Raw genomic sequence first — 20,731 nt, 5'->3', positions numbered from 1 at the left:
AATGAAAATAAATTACATCGCAATTTGGGTTTAGGATCCTTTAATATGCACATTTCTTTAATCACTATTAATTTTAAAAATTTAACCACCAATATAGAAATTTTTTAGAAAATAAAAATTAAGGCCTAGTAAAAAGAATTTTCATTTTTGTTTTTTAACTAACCCAAGGATCAAAATGAACATTTGAAAGATTAACAAATGTAATTTAAAATCACAAAAATATAAAAGAACATATATTAGAAGAATTACTACAAAATTAAAAACTAACTACAATTATTTTAATTTATTATTAAGTTTTATAACTCACTTTTTAGTATCTAGAAAATAAAGATAAAAAACTAGGACTCCCCCCGAGATTTAATGAAAAAAATATATAAATTTTCCTAAAATTTTAAAAATCTCATTGACCTTTTTCAAGGTTTTAAAAATATCACGAACCTTCACTCGGATTTACCCAAAAATACACAAACCTCTCAAAAGAATTTCAATTTGTATCTTTTTTTGACAAATCTAGCCTTTGAACAAGCAAGGATGTCGTTTATCCGTGCAAATGAAACATATAGTTCCTCTGTGCAAGCTTAGGGCTTTTGACCTAACACCATAATATAATCGATGTTGCTGAATTTGTCTTTAAATAACATGAACCATGTTAATGGAAGCTTCATGCAATTGCAAAAGAAAATTATTTGCAACAAATGTTTGTAATGATCATATTCCAATTTTACATCAAACAAAACACAAGCGTGTCTACAGTGAAGAAGATAAGCAAACACAATGGAACAAAATCACCCCTTACATGTGGATATCCAGTCAAGATGAAATGTTCTTTTGTTTCCCAGTTCTAATCCTATGTCTATGGGTACTTAATGAACACCCAGCAACAAATCATACACAAATAAATAATAAAATCGACATTCAAATACTGCTCAACAACTTCAAATAAAGAATGACAGCTAAAATAATAATGAAATGTTGAATGGGGCGAGTTGCAGGCTCAAACCAAGCACCTGTCGTGCCATTTTGATCTTGAGATGTCGATCTTGAGATGTCGAATTGCAAGTTTTCCAACCTGAGGGCAATCCTTCAAGCTGAGCAAACCTAAAACCGTCATCCGTGGGAACAAACAGCTGAAACTGATTGGCAGTCTTGGCCACATGGGCTTCTACAAAATCCCCCAACCCAACACTATTTTTCTCATAATTTAAACGTGTATGTGTAGCAACTTTGGCGGGTCGCAACTTACTGGACAAGCCCAAATTTTGCTGCTGTATTGAGGAAGCACCCCACCACATTCCCAGCGGCCACTATTTATGTCAAAGATCAACAGAAACTTGAATGTGAGATGGAGACTGATGTAAAATATTTCATTTCTCAAGCACACCTAGAACCTCATAGGCAGGAAAAACAGCCGACTCCAACAGCTTGGCCAGATGTGGACAAGATGAGCTTCAAAATCTTCCTTAGCACTATTCTGTACTATTCTTCTCATAAACTAACATTCAGACGTGGCAAATTTGGCGGATTACAACTTACCAGATTGGCCCACAAATTTGCATTCTTGAGGAAGTACTGCTCTCCATTCCAAGTCACCATTTTCATGCCTGGTTCATATCAAAAATCACTTGAACTTGAAAATGATAAGGATGAAAAATATTTGGAAAACAAACGGATGCAACTTTTTAAGGCCTGAAACTCCCCCTATCATTCAGCAAAGCAAACCATCCATTCTATTGCACTCCTCTTATAAAGACACAAGGAGTATTAAACATCCATAGAAGGGGGGCTTAGATGGCTTTATACTTCAAAGAATACCAATATTATCATTAACTTGCTACGGTTTTGACTGGGAATTTAATTATTGGTATTTCAAAAAGAAAACATTTGGCATTTCAAAGAGAACATTCATCTCGCAATGTTTTGAGTTTCTAATCAAATGAAATCAAGACTCAAAAACGACAACAAACTACCCACCCCACCCCACACTCCACCCCCTGCAGACACAAAAAATTACCTATCTGCCTGGGTAAAATTCTGGCCATGAACATTTAGAAAACCCAGAATTAATTACACAAAGATGCAAGACATAGGGGTCCTTCTCATGACTTAAGCTAGGGTAATCACACAGATTGAAGATTAAAATCATCATAATGCTGTTCCACTTTGGCAAAGTGAACTTTTTTTGACATTTCCAAAAAAAAAATGCAAAAAATGTAAATATTCTACCAAAGAATTTCCCCATCCCTTGCAACTTTGAAAATTGTAGTGTGAATTTTTTTTAATGACAACAAATGTGATGCCAAAGCCTTAGGCGGCAATCATTTCAAATAGGTAACATAAGCCCAGGAGAGTTCTGCAAGTTTGCAAACAGATAAAAGGGTCCTTTCCATGGCCTGGCTTGACTTTACTGTCAAAAATTAAATTAAGATCTGCTTACCTGGCAAAGTTTCCAGAGTTAATAGTGACAGTTTGCAACAGATAGTATCTTCTTGGGGAAAAACATGGCTTTGAAGAAATATGGCATCAAGGTCATGGATGTACTTGATGGACTCCAATAAAGACTTTATGGTTCCATTGCATACAGAACCAATTGGATCTGGCATGCTTTGGAGAGCTTCTTCAAGTCCCGAACTTGACCATACAGCAGAACATTCCTCCACAAGAGCAATAATATCTGTATAATCTGCAAAATCTAACAGCATCCAAGGCTTGAAAAGTTTCACTGAGGCTCGAAATACTTCAGCTACTCTGTAGATTTCTCCAAGGGCAAGAATAAACTTCTGGCCTGTCATATCCCAGAAAGATTACAATTATATGGACTTACAAAAATGAAGGCAGGAGCCGCAGGACAAGAAGGAATATTCTGCAATTATTCTTATTCTGCTGGTGAATAAATATTATAACACATTAATGTTACTATGCATATAGCTGATCCCACCTAAAGAGATTAAAGGATTTGTTGTTATAGTTGTGGTATGCAAAGGACTATGTACTACTGTACAATACCTTGAGGTTCAGATAGCATTTGACTCTGCACATTCTTCTCTAATGACTGCTTCCAAATCAAAGCACCATGCTTCAACTCTTGAGCACAAGCAGATATCATCTTTGACCACATGGAAATGTAAATGGATCGTTCCTCCGGTGACCCCACCCTCACAATTTTTAGCATTGTTGCAGCATGTTTTAAAAGTTCAATCGCTGGTTTCAAATCCTTCTCTGCCTATTCATGTAAATAAAAGTTATGCTGAGTCTACGAAGCCAAAGCCACAAATAAGAAGAAAATTTTACATGCCAATTTGCAATTGCAGTAAATGCATTGTTGCAGTTGCTTTTGTAACCATTGTTGTTGTCGCTTATACTAGGATTTAATAACATACTTCCTTGACATAAAAATGGTACAGTATGAAATTTGTGCATGAGCGTGCAAGAGAGAGAGAGAAAGAGAGAGAGAGAGAGAGAGAGAGAGAGTGAGAGAGAGAGAGAGAGATCAAACAAGTAAAGTAACTCAGTTTGTAAGCTTAGATTTCATAGATTCATGTTTCAAGAATTCAACAGAGATCAAAGCAAGAGACATACTACAGCCAATCTTCTTGATAAGTGATATTCTGACTCAAGGTCATGGTACTTTGGCTCATTCAAAATTTCAAGAAGTTCATTTGCAACACTGCCTTTTGGTCGGGAACTATCTGAGGAGACTTCTTCGGAAAGAGCAGGCCACTGTTGCAATTCTTTGTAGGCTTCCTACATCAGTAGAAAATTATTTAATATTATGAAGTTGGAATCACAGCAAAATACTATTATTGTCGAATTTAAAAAAGGCAAATCCACCTCCAAGAAACAAATATTCAAATGAGAAACATCTGGAAACTAATTTCATAAAATAAGAGGACAATAATAATTAAGCATTCACAATATCTAAGAATAATTGCATGAAACACGGGCTGATCTATTGACATGTTTGTGAGGTCTGAATGAGAGTATGCATGCCTAAGAGAACAAAAAGAAGACTGCAGAAAGGAATGACAAGAAAGCATCATGGAGAAAGGTTTTGGACCAACAAAATTCCCCTCCTAGTCCATTTCACTTCCAGAACTTACAATAGTACTTTCCACTTGGCAATATTACATAGAACTTGAAACTCTTAAGCATTCATTTGTCAAAACAGGGAATACAAATAATTAAATAAATATACATAAACTAGAGTACGGGTCACACGGATTATATATTAATCAGTGTTTGCTCATTAAGACTAGTAATATGTTGATTTTCAAAACATCACGACTTAAAATATTTGAAATCCATTTCAGTGACTCTGTAATGAAGAGAACTTAATATAAAATAAAACATATCCCCTCTGTTTATGCATTTGTACAATAAATGATTAAGAATCAGGAGTTCACAGCCAGCAATTTCCCATACTCACCAAATCTTTACAAAATAGAAATAGAAATAGAAATAGAAAGCAGAAGTCACAAGAAGGCAAGTAAAACTACCAACCTGAATTTCCTCATCAAGAACTGCTACTTTGGCCTCTTCTCCAGAAAGAGCAGCATTATTTCTAGCATTCTAATGAAAAGAATATTGTGTTAGAAGGGTATGCTACACAAATTTAGTATCGTCAATGAATTGCCATTGGGAAATTGTAACAAACCTTCAAACTTTCAAGATGGCGTAGTGTGACAAAGTACAATTCATCCTTCAACTTAACATAAAAATCCATATAATCATTTAGCTCCAGTCTGGTAGATGATTTTTTATTTGTATCCCCAAGACTAGGGACAGAATTCATATCTTCAACCCCGTTTTCTGAAAGTGCATCTTTAAATTCCCAGGAAAAATCATCATCACTGTTCACTGTATCAGAAGCCAACGCTTTTTGAGTGGAATTTAACCCATTTTCAGCTGGATTTTGTGTGGAATCAGCAGAACGAATCGGCTCAGCTTGAGTGTATAAATTCGATATGAGATCGTTAATAGGTTTATTTGAACCTTGGCTGTTAATGTTGTTTTTTGTGTAGGAACTGGGTTTGTAAACGAAAGCATCTTGAAGATTCAAAGAATCATCAGTATCCAGTATCTCATCACCAAAAATAGAGATGGGCAGAGCTCCCTTGTGAGTTCCAGGGCTTTTCTCATTCCCCTGAAAAGTAAAACAGAAAAACTATAAGCTCAGAGGAGAGAAAATCTCAATCAATGTGTGCATTGCAAGAAAAATTCACTCTGCTGATGACAGACAGGAATATTCAATTTGTTAGAAGACAGATAGCAGCCAAATACTAAGCAATAATTCAGTGTGCATGACAAAGGCACCGTCTCAACCATGGCATCATGTACATGAATGTACAGAATAGTAATGAGCCACTGCATAACTAACAAATAGGAGTAGACAGTAGACAAAATAGTAATGAGGGAAGCTACTCTTTATGATTTGTTGCAAAACTCTTAACAACCAAATGGACATGAAAGACAGCATACCTGGGCAAGACAGGACGAATAAGGGATGCAAGCATTCATGAGAAACTAGAAGTCACATCATTGAGATAGGGAATAAGGAAACTTGGTTTTTTGATAGAAAGAATAAGGAAACTTGGTGATGCAGCATCTGAAAAGAAAGAAAAAGGGGAGAGAGAGAGTACGGAGAAGGAAGAAGAAGACAAATACGGAAACCTCCCAATTACTTGATTCAATTTCAAAATAATCAACTTGTTTCTATAATGCAACAACTAATTCATAGGAAAGACTAATATAAGAGTAACAAACCAACCACCAACATATTTATTTACAGACAAACCCCCACATAAACATAAGCCTAACTAATTACTTAAACCTAACACTCTTGAGTTTAAGACCCAACAAGCATTTGACCCTATTTTGTGGAATCAGCCTCCAAATAAAGCTAAATCAATCCATTCAATTGCTGGTTTCCAGACCCATATCAATTCCCTCCTGCTGAAAAGAACGTTATTCCATCAAGCTAGAGAAAGCTCCAAGGAATCCACCATACAAGGAATCATCTTGATTCATAAGAAAAGCACATGTGGTGCATTGCAGCTTGCTTAGCTTGCTTAGTGTAAGATCTTGAGATGACATCAACTTGTACCTCTTCTTGTTGATGGAAAAGTTATAGCAGTTTTAATATGCATAATGCTTAACCCTTCCACAAAACAACCATAGAAGCCCCAAAAGACTGTACAGATATTGGGAGGGGGAATATCCCACAACACTGTCTTGACAATTGAACCAAACTTAAAGGGGAACAGAAAATGTTCGTGGACCTTCAACTTGGTATTGTTCAAGCTATCTTGTATGGACTTGACCTTGAAATTCAACTTCTTCATAGCTTCTTTAGAAGCTGCATTTGTACAACTACCAAGCTCAAAAACCAAAGTGCAAATTTGTTTCCGACAAATCAAGTTCTCCAATCTTCATTTCCTTCAACCTTATGAAAAGAGAGTACAAGGTGAAGTATCAGATAATCTTTGTCTCCCACATTTTCATCCTTATCTAAGTCCCTTAGGATTTTTGTTTCAGCATTAATCACTTGTGTTTCTTCATTTTCTTCTTTTTTTTTGTAATTGACATAACTTGATTACGACACTGAGACACTCTGTACCTTGATACCCAAAAGTTTGGAACTTGAAATGCTTGACTTAACTACTGCCTAGACCTTAGAAGCTGACCTGGATGCTCTTGAGTCTTACATGGAAAGTATCTGCACTCCTTTACACAACTGCTGCTCATTTTTTCATGCAACTCCACCAGTAATCTTCTCAACAGAAGGATCAATGACTCAATGTGGCTCTGGGAGGATTGCGCAGCACATCCTCTATTGAAGTGGCAATCTGAACTGCCACATCAATTGTAATGACACAACTTGGATTCAACCACTGGCTTCAGCCTTCATTCAACCCTGTTTTTAATCCTTTTTCCATTCCATATCTGCAAGGGTAGCCAAATGATAGAATCTATTGTGCAAGCAACAGCAGTCATGTCTTCTTGCTTCAAATGGAAGATCTGTAGATGGATGCGCTGGTGCAGTTAGGTGGTATGAATAGTTCATGCATGGATCACTTCATCTCATCCCAAATCCTAATCTCTCTATCTTCTCCATTAAATATCTCTTGATGTTCAATCCACGAAATTCAAGCAATCTCCTTGAATTTGGATTTAGTCAAATTTTGGAGTTCCATTTGTATATACCATTGACAACAACTTCTCAATGAGTAAACCTAATTAGCAAATTCATCAAGTGGAGCATCTCCATTAAATATAAAATTTTCAATTTAATTCTCCTATTCAACTGGAATCATTACAATCTTGATGCATTTCAGGACTGTGGGGAACTACAGTGGTCATACCTTTTAGTTTGGTGGAATATAAAATTGGTCTATTGCCCAAGGCAGCAACTTCAGTTGTTTGCCTATTCAAAATATTAGTAATGATTTCCAGAGCATTTTCAATGTCCTGCACCCTACCAGATAACAGTTCAACCTTCGGACAACATAAAATTAGTTACCATAGAGCTGAAATTTTTTTCCGCAGCAGTCTTCTTTTTCTTCTTTTTGTTGCTGCTGCCACTTTTTCTTTGTAAATGAGTTCATATGAGAAAATAGTTACTGTGGATAAAAACATTGGGGAGGAAATGAGTCAAATTTACGGCAGAAGGTAAATGTGTCAGGTTTTTTTTACAATAGAAAGTGAAAAGATTAATAAAAATGAAATCAGAATCTAAGTCAGGCAAGTGGAGTCACACCATAATTCATGGTCAATTTGCCGTCTGCATAAGTGATGGCACAGTAACTCCACCTGTGATGCACTTAATGTCCTAATTTTTTCACACACAGCCGGTCCCAAGCCCAGGTTAAGGAGGAGGGTTGCGTTAAGTAGCTGACAGCCAGCGTAAAATTTGTCAGATCACTATGATATGAATCCTTACCGAATATTTGCTAGGGCATCCTCTACGAACAACACGTTGCACTTGAACCACCCGGGTGTAGCGAAAAGTGAACAAGGGTGGGCTAGGTCGTTGCCCCGAAGCGACACATCATGTCGGCGCCCGGGTACGGTGTCAAATATGCGAGGGTTCCTGCATCATTCTGGACGTGGGCAGGTAAAGACGTTCAATACCTTGGATCTATTATGCAAGTTGAAGGAGAAATTGAACATGATGTAATGCATAAAGTTAAAGCAGGTTGGTTAAAATGGAGAAGTGCTTCAAGTGTGTTATGTGATCGTAGAATACCCTTAAAATTGAAAGGGAAGTTTTATAGAACAGCTATAAGATCAGCTATGCTATATGGATCAGAATGTTGGGCAACGAAGAAATATAATATCCAAAAAATAAAAGTTACTGAGATGAGAATGCTTAGATGGATGAGTGGTATAACATTGAAAGATAAATTAAGAAATGAACATATTCGTGGTAAGTTAGGTGTAACTCCTATAGAAGATAAGATAAGGGAGGGGCGATTCAAATGATATGGACACTTGCAACGTAGGTCTTATAGTGCACCTGTGAGGAAGAGTGACTTAATTACTGTGGGGGTAAGTAGAAGGGGTAGGGGTAGACCTAAAATAACTTGGGAGGAGATAGTGAGTAAGGATTTAATATCCTTGAATCTATCAAAAGAAATGGTCTATGATCGCATAAATTAGCGAAAAAGGATTCATATAGCCGACCCCACTTATTGGAACTAAGGCTTAGTTTTGTTGTTGTTGTATAAGTGATGACACAGCAGATCTGTTGATGTGCCAATTAGAAACGGACATGATTGTTGACGTGGTATCATAGGCACTTGCATGCCAACTGGCCCTGTAGCAGTAGACTGGGTATCTGGTTGTGTGTAAAAGCACTAGACTCAGATGATCTTAAGAAAGACGAGGAATTGTGCCCTTAAGTTGGATCTCTAGCCTCCCAATAAAAGAACCAGGGTAGGCTTGGTTTTTAAAAGAAAGCGGATCAAATACCTGGGTTTGGATTGGACTAGATTGTAGATGGATCCGAAAGGCAAAGCTGACTCTGGCCATGTGCGGCATAATTAGAGGATAATGTTGGTCTTGTTGAAGGGTCACCTCAAGACAAAGGATCAAAGGCAGTTGTGGCAGTTTGAGATTCAAGCAACACATGTCGCCTCATAGGCCATCAGTTGGTGATAAAATTTTGAGGAGGTTCAAGTTGGTGGTCTTGGATTTTGATGGTTGTGGTGGTGTGTGAATTGGAGTGTGTTACAGTGATTAAGTTCTGCAGATGATTTTTTCCTGAATCTTGTGCTGGCTATGGTGGCTGTAAACAAAGTGTGGAAAGGGTGCTAATGACTGATATACTGGTGACACGATTTAAACCAAGAGAGAAACTTAAGTGAGTGAAGGATGGTGGGATCACAAAGGCAAAAAGAAACTTGGACGAAATTATTCTCTTAATACCAAACGATGTAGAATTTGAGAAGAGGAGTAGAAAGGGTGGAGAAAATAGATGGGGGAAACCTTACGATTATGTCATTTAATTTCCAAAACCTAAATTTTGTAACTCTGTAAGGCACAATAACATTTAATCTACAGGAAAGATTAAGTCCCAATGTAAACATGAGCCACACTAATTACTAAGTCCTAAAACTTTTTGGTTTAGAACCCAACCAGCCTTTGGTCCTATTATTTAGAGACTGCGTCCAAATAAGGTCAAACTAATTCATCCAAAGGCTAGCTTCCCAACCTGTAGTAACCTGACCCCGAGAAAAAATAATAATAATAATAAAATAAATAAATAAAAAAGATATTTTGGAGAAGATATTTTGAAAAGAGATGTTTTGAGATATGTATATATAAATATCATGGAGGAGATATTTATTTAGATTACTTAAGGGCTAAGTTAGGATTTATTCTATAAATTCTCTTATTCTCTCTCATTCTCTCATTCTCTCTCTCTCATTTTCTCTCTCTCTCTCTCTCTAAGATCCTTCACCGTTCGTCGTCCATTTTCAAAAAACGGAGGTTACTGCGTGGATCAGAAGACGAAACTCTACGCTTTTAGTGGATCGGATCGTCGTTTCGGAGAGTTTCGGGTTTTCCCAAGAATCGAAGTGGGAATCTGATCCTAATTTTGATTGGATATTTGGATAGCAGTAGAAAACATAGTAAGGTTATGTTCTGTGGTTTTAGGTTTTCGGGATCTCGGGTTGTCGTTTTGGACCGTTTTCGTACGAAATTTCATTTCGAATATAAGGTAAGGGGAACTTGATTACAACAGCTATTTTGGAAAACTAAACCGCTAAAAAACTAGTTTATGTTATTATCTATGATTTAACTGCTTATTTATGAAATTCTACCGAGTAGAAATGCCGGTTTGACGATTTTACGATTTTTGGTAAAAACGAGGATTTCGACGTATGATCTCCAAATTTTACAAACATCGTTATTTGTGTTTATACTATAGTAGGAGAGGCTCGATTCCTTTATTTATTTAGTTAAACTATGTATATTGAATTTCTATCATTTAGTGGGTTTTTGTATCAAACTTGTGTGATATATGATGATATGAGAATGAATGGATTTTCTATACTATTGATATAGAATATGGGAACGAAGTTCCAAATTTGTTATACTGAAAATGTGATTAAACAAAGGCTAGTGATACACCGAGTCGCATCAATAAACAAAGAGGGGTAAACTGAGTAGAAAGACGCCGGTTTAAACCCAATGCTATTGTGTGAATTTGTGAAAAATACTGGAATTGCGCAGGTTATCATATTTGTATAAATTGAATTTATGATACACGGAACCACAGCTTGAGAGTCCCGGGAGGGTTGAAAAATACTTTCTTTGCAGAGTTGAAATAAACTACTGCTATATGATACGGCGCAATATCGTGGCTCGATGTACACGTGCAACCACGCGTATTAAACGATGTGGGTACCAAGATGGTCGGCTAGCAGGGTGAAACCATTGGCTAATATTGGGCAATGGAGGTGGTCGGATCGTATGTAGGTACTCAGCAGTGTCTGCACGAACAGGAATCTAATAAATCATTAAATGGTCGAAAGACAAATGTGGGAATTTTGTAATATGAATGATGATATAACTGATGCAATACTGTATTAAAAATATTTGATTTATATTCCAGATTTTGAATGAAAATATGCATGTATGCAGTCACACACTGTTGTAACTCTTTCTTCCTTACTGAGAGATGTCTCACCCTATCTTACAACCTTTGTTTTCAAGTCCGTCCATGAGTCGGTCCTAGTAGATAAAGGGATTGGGGAGGTTATTTTGGTTAGCTTACGTAAGCATCTAAATCTTGTATTAAACTTGATAAAAGTCGTTTTTGGAGGGTTGTAATATGACGATTATTCTAAGTCCGAATGTATGTAAATTATGGATGTTTTAGTGAACTCAGGTATAAGGCTAGTAAAAATCCCAATGGATGTTTATGTTTTTCCGCGACATATATATCATGATTATATATGTTTTACACCTGTATATCCCTGTTTAGGGCGGGTTGTTTCCATATCTTGAACAAGTATAGGTATTATGTATGAATGAGTGACACCTGGATCTGTATAAAGGACCGAGTCGTTACACAACCTATATAACTTGGCCCAACAAACTAAATGCAGTAAGAATTGTCTGTATTCTTGAGAAACTAGCAGTCACAGAATTGAGGACAAGATGAGGGAAACTTGGTTCAACCAACTATATCCATGAGAAGGGATGCTTTAATTCTAATTAAGGAGACTAAAACAAGGGAAGGTGCAAAAAAATTACATAGATCACACAAACAGCATAGGCAAACTATACAAAAATAAAAAAGTAAAAAAAAAATAAAAGTAAAAAGTGACAAGATTGGGACAGATATTGAGTTGAAATGAATGTAGCAATATAACTTTGGCAATTTTAAGGAAAAGTGGGTCTGCTAAGGCATTAAATTTTTTAAGAGATTTTTATTGTCCCAAAAGAGGAGCACTTGTCTCTGTAGCACTCCCACGCACCATAAGTTTAAATTTTAATTTCACACACAGCTTGTCCCAGGCATAAGTAAAGGACCCCTCCTAGTGGAACACAAGGTTTGGATTGTTGTTATTTGCATAGTAGAATGATAGATGCTGATTGTAACTTTGTGACTAAATTTTCACATAAATTGGTGATCCTAATCACAACATATTATTACATTCTAAAAATATAATCAAATCCCTGCACCAAACAAATAAAAAAATATTTACCAGGATATCAAAAATGTCAACTGAATCACTTACCAGTGTTTCTCCATCAAGAGCTAGTACTTCAACTCCAGCATGAGAAAGATCAGCAATCTTTGGCTCTTCCTACAACACAACTTGACGCTTGAAAAGGCATATATATTTTACAAGTGTAAAGACACATGATTAATGAACGTAGAGAGCAAAATGTACTGGTAAAGCACCTCATGCTTCGATCTAGTTTCAGAGAAGGCATCCTGGAACTCCCATTCATCCTCACCAGGTTCAACATCCTCAAGTGGATAAGATTCTAATCCATTTTGCATTGAATTTTGCATGCTTATATTCTGTGTATCTGACATAAAACCATTTTGAGCTGCAGTACCCGGCTTGAAATCAGACCAAATGTCAAATTCACTAGATTTATCAGTAAACCCATTTGACAAGGGAAATGCAACACTAGACCCAAGTGCACCATTGCCAAATCCAGATGCATGAAGTACTCCAAGAGAGTTTTCCTGCCCTTTCTGACAAATATTCAAACAAGAAAACGTCAAGACTTCATTGAACAAATGAGGTCACTATAAAGTTCTCATAAACGTACAATGCCCAACCACAGGCATAAATACTGATAGAAGTATAAAACTGACAATGCGTGTTCAATTATAAAATTAACTCATTCTACAAATAAAAGCATATATATCATTTTGCATAATTAATAAATAAAATATGGCTAAACCAAAACATCTGTGCTGCTAATGTTATCTAATGAATCTGTCCATTCTGTCGTACCCAGCAGAGAGAGAGAGAGACAGAGTTATCGGATTAAACAAACAGAGACAATATTCAAAGCCTCAAGAAAAATTAAAAAATACCCGCCTGGATTTCCTGATCTCTGGTCGGTGATTCCGCTTTCAGTCCTGATAATTCGGCAACGCTTTGTTCCTAAATAAACGCCAAAACAATAGAAATCTAATAAATTCCCTCAACTACGAATTGGAATCCGAGTAAAGAAAATTTGTTAAACCCCTTTACCTTAGAATTCCCTTCTTTGCCACCAGATTCCATGTCTGCACCCCTGAATTCCCACCCATCATCTTCCTCAGAATCCTCATTTCCATCGACAAATTCCATATTTGACCCATTAAATGTCCAATCCAACCTAGAAACATTCAAATTCGACTCGTTTGGACTCGAATTCGGCCCATTCAAATTCAAAAGCAACCCATTAGAATTAGAATTAGATTTTGGTTCATTTAAATTCGAATTAGTCGCATTTGCAGCCTCGATCTTCTTAGTCTGATCGTACAAACTTGAGATGACATCATTAATCGCAACACCCACATTCATTTTCGGCTCATTTTGAACAGAATCAGCACCTTTGTGAGCAAACAAGTTCGTTCCGTTACCACTTACAGGATCGTTACCACCAGATTCCCCCTCATCATCATCCTCGACATCCCCAAAAATCGACAGCGGCAACGCTCCCTGAGGCTTCACCCACTGAGTCTTCCTCGATTCGACCTGATTCGGCGCCAAATCAAACTGCTTTGCAGAGAAACCTCCAAAAGGATCGAAATCTCCGGAGGCTTTGGAGGAGTTAGGAGGCGATTGGGGGTTGGAAATTCCACTGAAGAGATCGAATCGAACTGGGTTTTCGTTGGAATTTCCATACGGTGAGGAATTGTCGATGAAATCGCCCCAGTCGTCGTCCTCCTCCTCCTCGTCTAGACCGTTGATCTGATTTGAAGGGGCGGAGACGCTCGGGTAGGGAATGAACTTGAAGTCTCCAAAGCCCTCGTCGTCGTCGTCGTCGTCCGCCAGGTTCTCCGCCATGGATGGAGACTTCGAAGCTCTCTGCCCCTCGGTTCGATTTCGGGTTTCATGCACCATGTATGTGGGCATGTTCGGCATGTGCGCACGGCGCACGGTGTTCATTTTAGCTGGCCCATAAATTTGCCACTCTGTAGCGGCGTAGCCTGTCCCCAATAAAACAAATTTCAAAAATAAAATAAAAAACTTTAGATGAGTAAATAAATAATCCTTTTAGCTTCTTTTATTCCTTTTTGGAAACGATGCCATTCAACAAATTTGTAAAAATATTATTTTTCATATATCTATTTTTTTCATTTAATATTTATTAGAAAGTTATTATTCATCCAACCTTACTTCATGTTAATTAGTAAATATTTGTTTGATTATAAGTTATTTTCTAATAAAAATATATTTTTGTGTGTCAATCATTGTATATTTATGTTATTCCCAACTGATATACAGAAGTCATGTCCGCATTCGGATTTTACCTTAATCAGCGAGTCCTGAGGGCGAAGGACGTTTATCCGTAAGTTTGGTGCTGTTCCAAAGGGTTCAAAGGATTCGTTGGTGGCTGAAGTTTCTATACAATTAAAAAAATAAAAAATAAAAATAATAAAATTGAATTTGATTTCATTTATTATGTTTAATTTTTTTTATCTATAAAAATAGGACAGAAGGGTGAGTGATGCTCTGTTTTATTTTATTATTAATTGCCTTATCTTTTGCTTGCGTGGAAAGAACTAAGAACTAGTGAGCACTAACCCATTTGGCCATTTGCATAGAATAAGAATTTTGCTTTTAGATTTTTTAATTTCTTACTTTGATTACAGCAAGAGCATAGTTAATCATATCCATTTTAATATAACCTATGAAATATATGCATCATTATGTTTCATTTGAAATCTTTAAAATAGGGAAACACATAAAATATCATTTTATTTTTAATAAAAATAAAATATGTAACATAAAATAAGTCGATGCATAATTTACATGTCACTATTTTTTTATTTTCATTTTTTTATTATATCAAATATTTTTTTTTTTCAATCAATGTTAGGGTTGTATATGTGTAGACACGCACATAAACATATATAAAAAAGATAAAAACCAAAAAGTACAATATAATTTGTCAAGAGGATAATAAGGGGGCATTTGCTTGCACTTAGTGATCTCTAAATAGATAGTATTCTCTTGATGGTCTAACATTAAGAAATTGGTATTGTTTGTTTAAGTGTTGAGAGGTCTCCGACCAAATTAGCATTCCCCTCCTTGCTTATTTTTTCAATACCATTTTATTTATCAATTTGACTCTCCAATCAATCTTCTAGTGGCTATATGAACAAGCAAATCTAAAAGCTCACCCCCTAAATCTCCCATAGAAGGACCCTTTTGATGTTGCACATTTAGTTGATCTAGTTTTGGTCGAAAGTTGGAAGTTGGAAGCCTATTTAGAATGGAAAGTCCAGCAAAGAGTGCTTTAGTATACTATTCTTCATCCATAAGATTTTAGCACAATCAACACAAGAATTCTTCTCTCTAACATAATTTCAAGCATAAGAGAAAGAAAAGTTACCCGAAAAGGTCAACTTCCTTTTAATTCTATCTTCAATTTTAGTATTAGGCTCAAAATCGATCCCTGCGTTAAATGTAGCAAAAACATTCGGAGGGATTCTTCTAGGTATTATAGAGAAAAGCTTTGCAACAACTTGAATTCCCAACTCCAGTGAGAACTAGGATACTAAATAATAAGATTGTTTGGATGCCCATCAGAATTCAGGATTTAAAGTTTTTAGTATTTAGGGTTTTATCATGAAATAGGTGTACACCTCCTTCATTGCAAGGTTTGCCCGCATCCCTCCATTCAACCCTACAACAATGTGTGTTCCAACCATTTTCCTTATCCATAAGAAAGCTTTAAACTTTTTTTCCAACTCACCAATAACAGATAAGAGGAAAACAAATGGCAGCAGACCAAATCTAAATACATGTTGCAAGATAGATTTTTAGAAGTCCAAGTTTGAATTCTACAATGTGATCCTTTCAACCACAATTTCATTCGTAATTCTTTTTGTTACCAATGGCAAGCTTAAATATCTAACAGGAAGTTAAAGTCAGCTATATCCTTAGCTGCTTTGATTTCAACTTCATCCACATTCTTACCAAGAATATTTTCTCTTCTTCTGATAAGGAAAAATCAATCATCTTTCGCAAATATAACATATCGCATATTGCATTTCTTCAGCTTTGAATTCTTTTCCCCAAGAAATTTGTATACAAATTAATCATAGTAATTGATATCTCAGAATGAGTATTAGCTCTATTATTGCCCCATATGTATGATTACAGTTCTAATATAAGATTTAACTCTCTTGTTTTTCACCATTCTAGAAAAAAAAAAAAAAAAAGCTTAGTATTTTTATCACCTAGCTACTTTTAACCGGGAAGCTTTAGCTCTCTGTCGTAGCATTTCCTCTTCCACACTAGGAACTTCAAGCTATTGTTTCATTTTTAGCATTCACATTCTCTATAGAACTAGTAAGAGACGGCAGTTCAGATTGGGCTCTTGAAGGGTATATTTAAGGTAAATCAAGTTCTCCTTGCAGCCCTGCATACTTTCATGTTGTGAAAGTTCTTCAAGTTAGCTTTCAACTTCTTTAACTTTGCATACAAACATAGGTGATCCAAGAATCTAAATGGAAATTGAAGAAACTTCTGACTTGAAGTCTACCGAAGCAGACAGCAGTATGAAAACCTAGGCATTAAGAATTCAAGTACCAAAATTTGATAAACAAAATTGAACTGGTGAGCGGTTAGAACTCTTCTTTGAACAAGAAATCATTGAAATCCTTCATCTCAGTCAAGTCGCCCAATGAAATTTCATTGCTACTCTCATAAGTCTCCATCATCAATCGAATTGAAATCTCCCACTATAATCCAAGGAGAGCCCCCAGCAGACTAATAAAGATTTAGTAAGTAAAATCAAAGCTTTCTTGGATCCTTTCCATAATATCATTAGAACCATGTGGAAGAGAAATCCAACAATCAATACTACCAACTTTAGTAGTAAGGAAATAACTTATCTTTGTTTAATTAATCACAACCATGGTGTCAAACTCTGCTAGTGTTCTTATTCTTCTAGACATTGTGAAGAAAACCCCAATATCTAGATTGCATAGAATCATCAAAAGTGCAACACTTCTGAATAGTCTTTCCATCATTCTCTTTAATTTGATTTAAAATTTTGGAAGAGTTTATATCACAAATATCCATTTGATCCTTCCTTTTCTTACAATTATTGCCTGCAATTGAGAAAATTTTTTTTTCCGGTCATTCAGCTCAACTTTCTCATCAATCTTAGCAATCCATTTCTTCTCAACCTTATAGTTCTTAATTTGTGCCATGTCCAAAAACCTTGCAAGTTGTACATTTGCAGGAATCGAGTCATACTCCACATCAATGGTTTAAAAATTTCACCATTAGGTAATCTTACATTCAGAAAATGAGGAAGTTCATCATTCAATTCAATCTCCATACATGAAGCATATGTTAAGTTTTTTATTTGCTTCGTAACAGTCCATGTAAAGTGGATTCCAATTAAAACTTGAAATGTAGCTTAAACTTCAGATAGTCCATATATATATATATTAGATCATACGAAACTCTAATCTAGACAAGCTTCTCAGGCCTTGTTAGGGTGTGGCTCGTATTGGAGTCGGCAGCCGCACCACCCAGCTGCAATCGTTGACGCTGGAAACTGAAGGCCACCAAATAGCTGCCTACTATGTTGAATTTGCAGCCACCTTGTATGACTTTCCCCCTTCCCATATGTGTATATATATGTGATGTATGTGAGTGGCAAGGTAGCGTGGGCTGAGAGCTGTGTGCGTTGTAAGAGGTGTGGTGTGTTATGTGAGGCAGAGTTAATCTTTGTAGAGAGAGAGAGAGTGGAGTTGAGGGCAGTAGCCTCCTCCTCCTCCTTGTAATTCTACAGGTTATAGTGGATTGTGTGTGCTCCCGTGGATGTAGGTCACAGTGGACCGAACCACGTAAATCTGGTCTTGCATTATTGTTTGCATATTTTTCTTGTGCGATTGTTGCTCGTAAATTCACTTCCCAACAAATGGTATCAAAGCGAGGTTGGAGCAAAATCGCTAGATCGGAGTGAAATTCCCAGATTGGAGATTCTACCCAATAGCTTAAAACTCATTTTTGAGACCACCACAATGTTCCTCTCGTAGAGACAAAGCCAACGGCTGTAACCGAAGCTTGAATGGAGCTCAAATGAGGCTGCGCGCACCAACAACGGAAAGACCACGTTGCCATGCATCCACACACACCACCATGCGCCGATTGGTGATTGGCAAGTGCGCTCACGCGCTCTCATGCACCGGAAAAGGAACGAAAGTTGGGTTTACACACTCCCACGCGCCGGCACACGTACGGCGAGCGTTTGGAGGTTGAAGACACTGACATCAGCGCTGAGTCAGTAAACACGTCAGCGGGTCCACGACCACGTAGCACCACGTCAGTGATGAGTCAACTGCACAGTCAGCAGGGGACCCCACACTGCATCAGCAGTTGGAGTGCCACATCAACTGTCACGTCAACAGATGGGACCCATGGTGGGCTCCGGTGCCACACCAGCAGGTGGGACCCACATGAGGTGGGCCCTAGTGCCACGTTAGTAGGGGGGCCCTAGGCCACGTCAGCAGACGGCGTCAGTGACCGTTAACATCGTCAGAAAATATTCCATTAAAGGAAGGAATATTCCGTTAAATTTGACGGATAGTTGTGGAGCCATTTCGGGTCATTTTTTTCGAATGGCTTGAACCATTTTTAAGGTTTTTGGCTGTTCCGAAGCCATTAGTGGTGTCCGTTTTGTGAGATTTGGAGCAGAATGGTAGGTATTGGCACTTCAAAATTTAAGGTGGAGAATTTTGATGGGCAGAATAACTTCAGTTTGTGGGAGAGCACGGTGAAGGATATTTTGGTTCAACAAGGCTTGATCAAGTCGTTGATCGTGAAGAAGTCAGATGATATCAAAGATGATGATTGGACCGAATTAGAGATAAAGACGGTCAGCACAATCTGATTGTGTCTGGCAAATGAATTCAAATATTCGGTGTTAGATGAAACTTCACCGATGGAACTCTGTAAGAAATTTGAACAAAGGTATATGTCAAAGTCCCTTACCAATAAGTTATTTCTGAAGAAGAAACTTTATTGAATTCGAATGAACGAAGGAAGCAGTCTTTTTTATCACATAAATGATTACAACAATATTTTGACCTAGTTGTTGAGTCTCGGTGTAAAAATTGATGAAGAGGATAAGACACTTCTACTTTTGTTGTCTCTACAAACTTCATTTGATGGTCTGGTAACTACTTGCTCGTGGGGAAGGATACCTTGATGTTAGATGATGTGATGACATCACTTCAAGATTCTAAGACGTTAAGAAAGACGATTATAACTTCTCATGAGCAAGCTTTGGTGGCTAATAGTGAGAGACAATGAAGAAGCAAAGATCGAAAGCTCGGAGGTAAACAATAGTGTTCAAAATCAAGAGGATGAGATACGAGCGAGGTCATATATTATTGGTGTGATAAAAATGGGCACTTCAAGAGGGACTGTGAAGAAAAAAAACGATATGAAGGAGAAAAGAAGACACGGTACGATGTCAATGTATCAGAACATGCCACATGACATGGTAATGATGAGATCCTTGTAACGACGAGCAGTTTACATCAACAAAATCGAAATAATGTGCAGTGTCGATACTGCAAGAAGTACGACCATATGAAGAGGGAGTGCCGGAAATTGATGAGAAATAACATGAATGCTCGCTGCAGTCCAAATGATGATGGATGAATTTTGGACTCTAGGAGTTCAATTCATGTTTGTTTAAAGTAATAACTTTCCCATTCTTTCAAAGAAGTTTGCAGTACGATATCACTCAGTGATGGGTATTCATGCGATGTCAGAGGGATTGGATTTGTGAAGCTGAAAACTCCTGTTGGAGCGGTTTGTATTTTGGATGACGTAAACTTCGTTCCAAGGATGCGAAGAAATTTTATCTCCCTTAGTCAGTTGGATTTTAAGGGTTGCCAAATTTCTGTTGCAGGTGGAGCTATGGAGGTGACTCGATGTGACTCAATGATATTGACTGGGAAGGAGTCTCGTGGACTATATCAGTTGATGAGAACCACAATGGTTGGTGGTTTGACCTCGGATGATGATAATGGCACGTCGTCAAAAACGAACAAACGAGTTCGGTTTGCCGATGAAGAAGGCGGTACTCTTTGCATGGTTCAAACGTTTGAACCAAGCTATGAAGATTTGCCTTGATCGAGTTCGTATCAAAATGGAGCTGTAGACTTGGGAGTTGATACTCACCAAGGTGGAGATTGTTAGGGTGTGGCTTGAATTGGAGTCAGTAGCCACACTACCCAGCCACAATCGTTGACGCTGCAAACCGATGACCACCAAACAGCTGGCTTCCATGTTGAATTTGCAGCCACCTTGTATGACTTTCACTCCTCCCATATGTGTATATATATGTAATGTATGTGAGTGGCAAGGTAGTGTGGGCTGAGAGTTGTGTGCATTGTAAGAAGTGTGGTGTGCTGTGTAAGGTATAGTTAATCTTTGTAGAGAGAGAGAGAGAGAGAGCAAGTGGAGTTGAGGGTAGTAGCCTCCTCCTCCTCCTTGTAGTTCTTCAGGTTATA

General features: G+C 37.3%; 1 protein-coding gene across 1 annotated transcript; it reads right to left on the bottom strand.

The window, feature by feature from the left end:
- Positions 1-685: 685 nt before the first annotated feature.
- LOC131153945 (uncharacterized) lies at positions 686-17,538 on the bottom strand. Its single transcript, XM_058106390.1, has 11 exons — positions 17,418-17,538; positions 13,227-14,170; positions 13,071-13,136; positions 12,416-12,718; positions 12,249-12,317; positions 4,652-5,140; positions 4,498-4,566; positions 3,577-3,741; positions 3,004-3,220; positions 2,435-2,782; positions 686-1,601 (listed from the first exon to the last, which is right to left on the bottom strand). Exons 1-11 carry the CDS (start codon positions 17,536-17,538, stop codon positions 1,486-1,488), a joined length of 2,907 nt encoding a protein of 968 aa, XP_057962373.1. The 3' UTR covers positions 686-1,485.
- Between the last annotated feature and the right edge of the window lie 3,193 nt (positions 17,539-20,731).

The sequence above is a fragment of the Malania oleifera genome, chromosome 4, assembly GCF_029873635.1.
Source record: "Malania oleifera isolate guangnan ecotype guangnan chromosome 4, ASM2987363v1, whole genome shotgun sequence".
Taxonomy (NCBI): domain Eukaryota; kingdom Viridiplantae; phylum Streptophyta; class Magnoliopsida; order Santalales; family Ximeniaceae; genus Malania; species Malania oleifera.
The sequence above is the reverse complement of the archived record's forward strand: the minus strand, read 5'-3'. Positions and strand labels throughout refer to the sequence as shown.

Bases quoted from the DNA above. Each gene is read 5' to 3' on its own strand.
- LOC131153945 (XM_058106390.1), bottom strand. From the start codon at position 17,538: ATGGAGATTGAATTGAATGATGAACTTCCTCATTTTCTGAATGTAAGA. The intron at 12,318-12,415 runs GTGCTTTACCAG...GTTGTGTTGTAG, and splicing joins AAACTAGATCGAAGCATGAG to GAAGAGCCAAAGATTGCTGA. The intron at 4,567-4,651 runs GTTTGTTACAAT...TCTTTTCATTAG, and splicing joins GCCATCTTGAAAGTTTGAAG to AATGCTAGAAATAATGCTGC.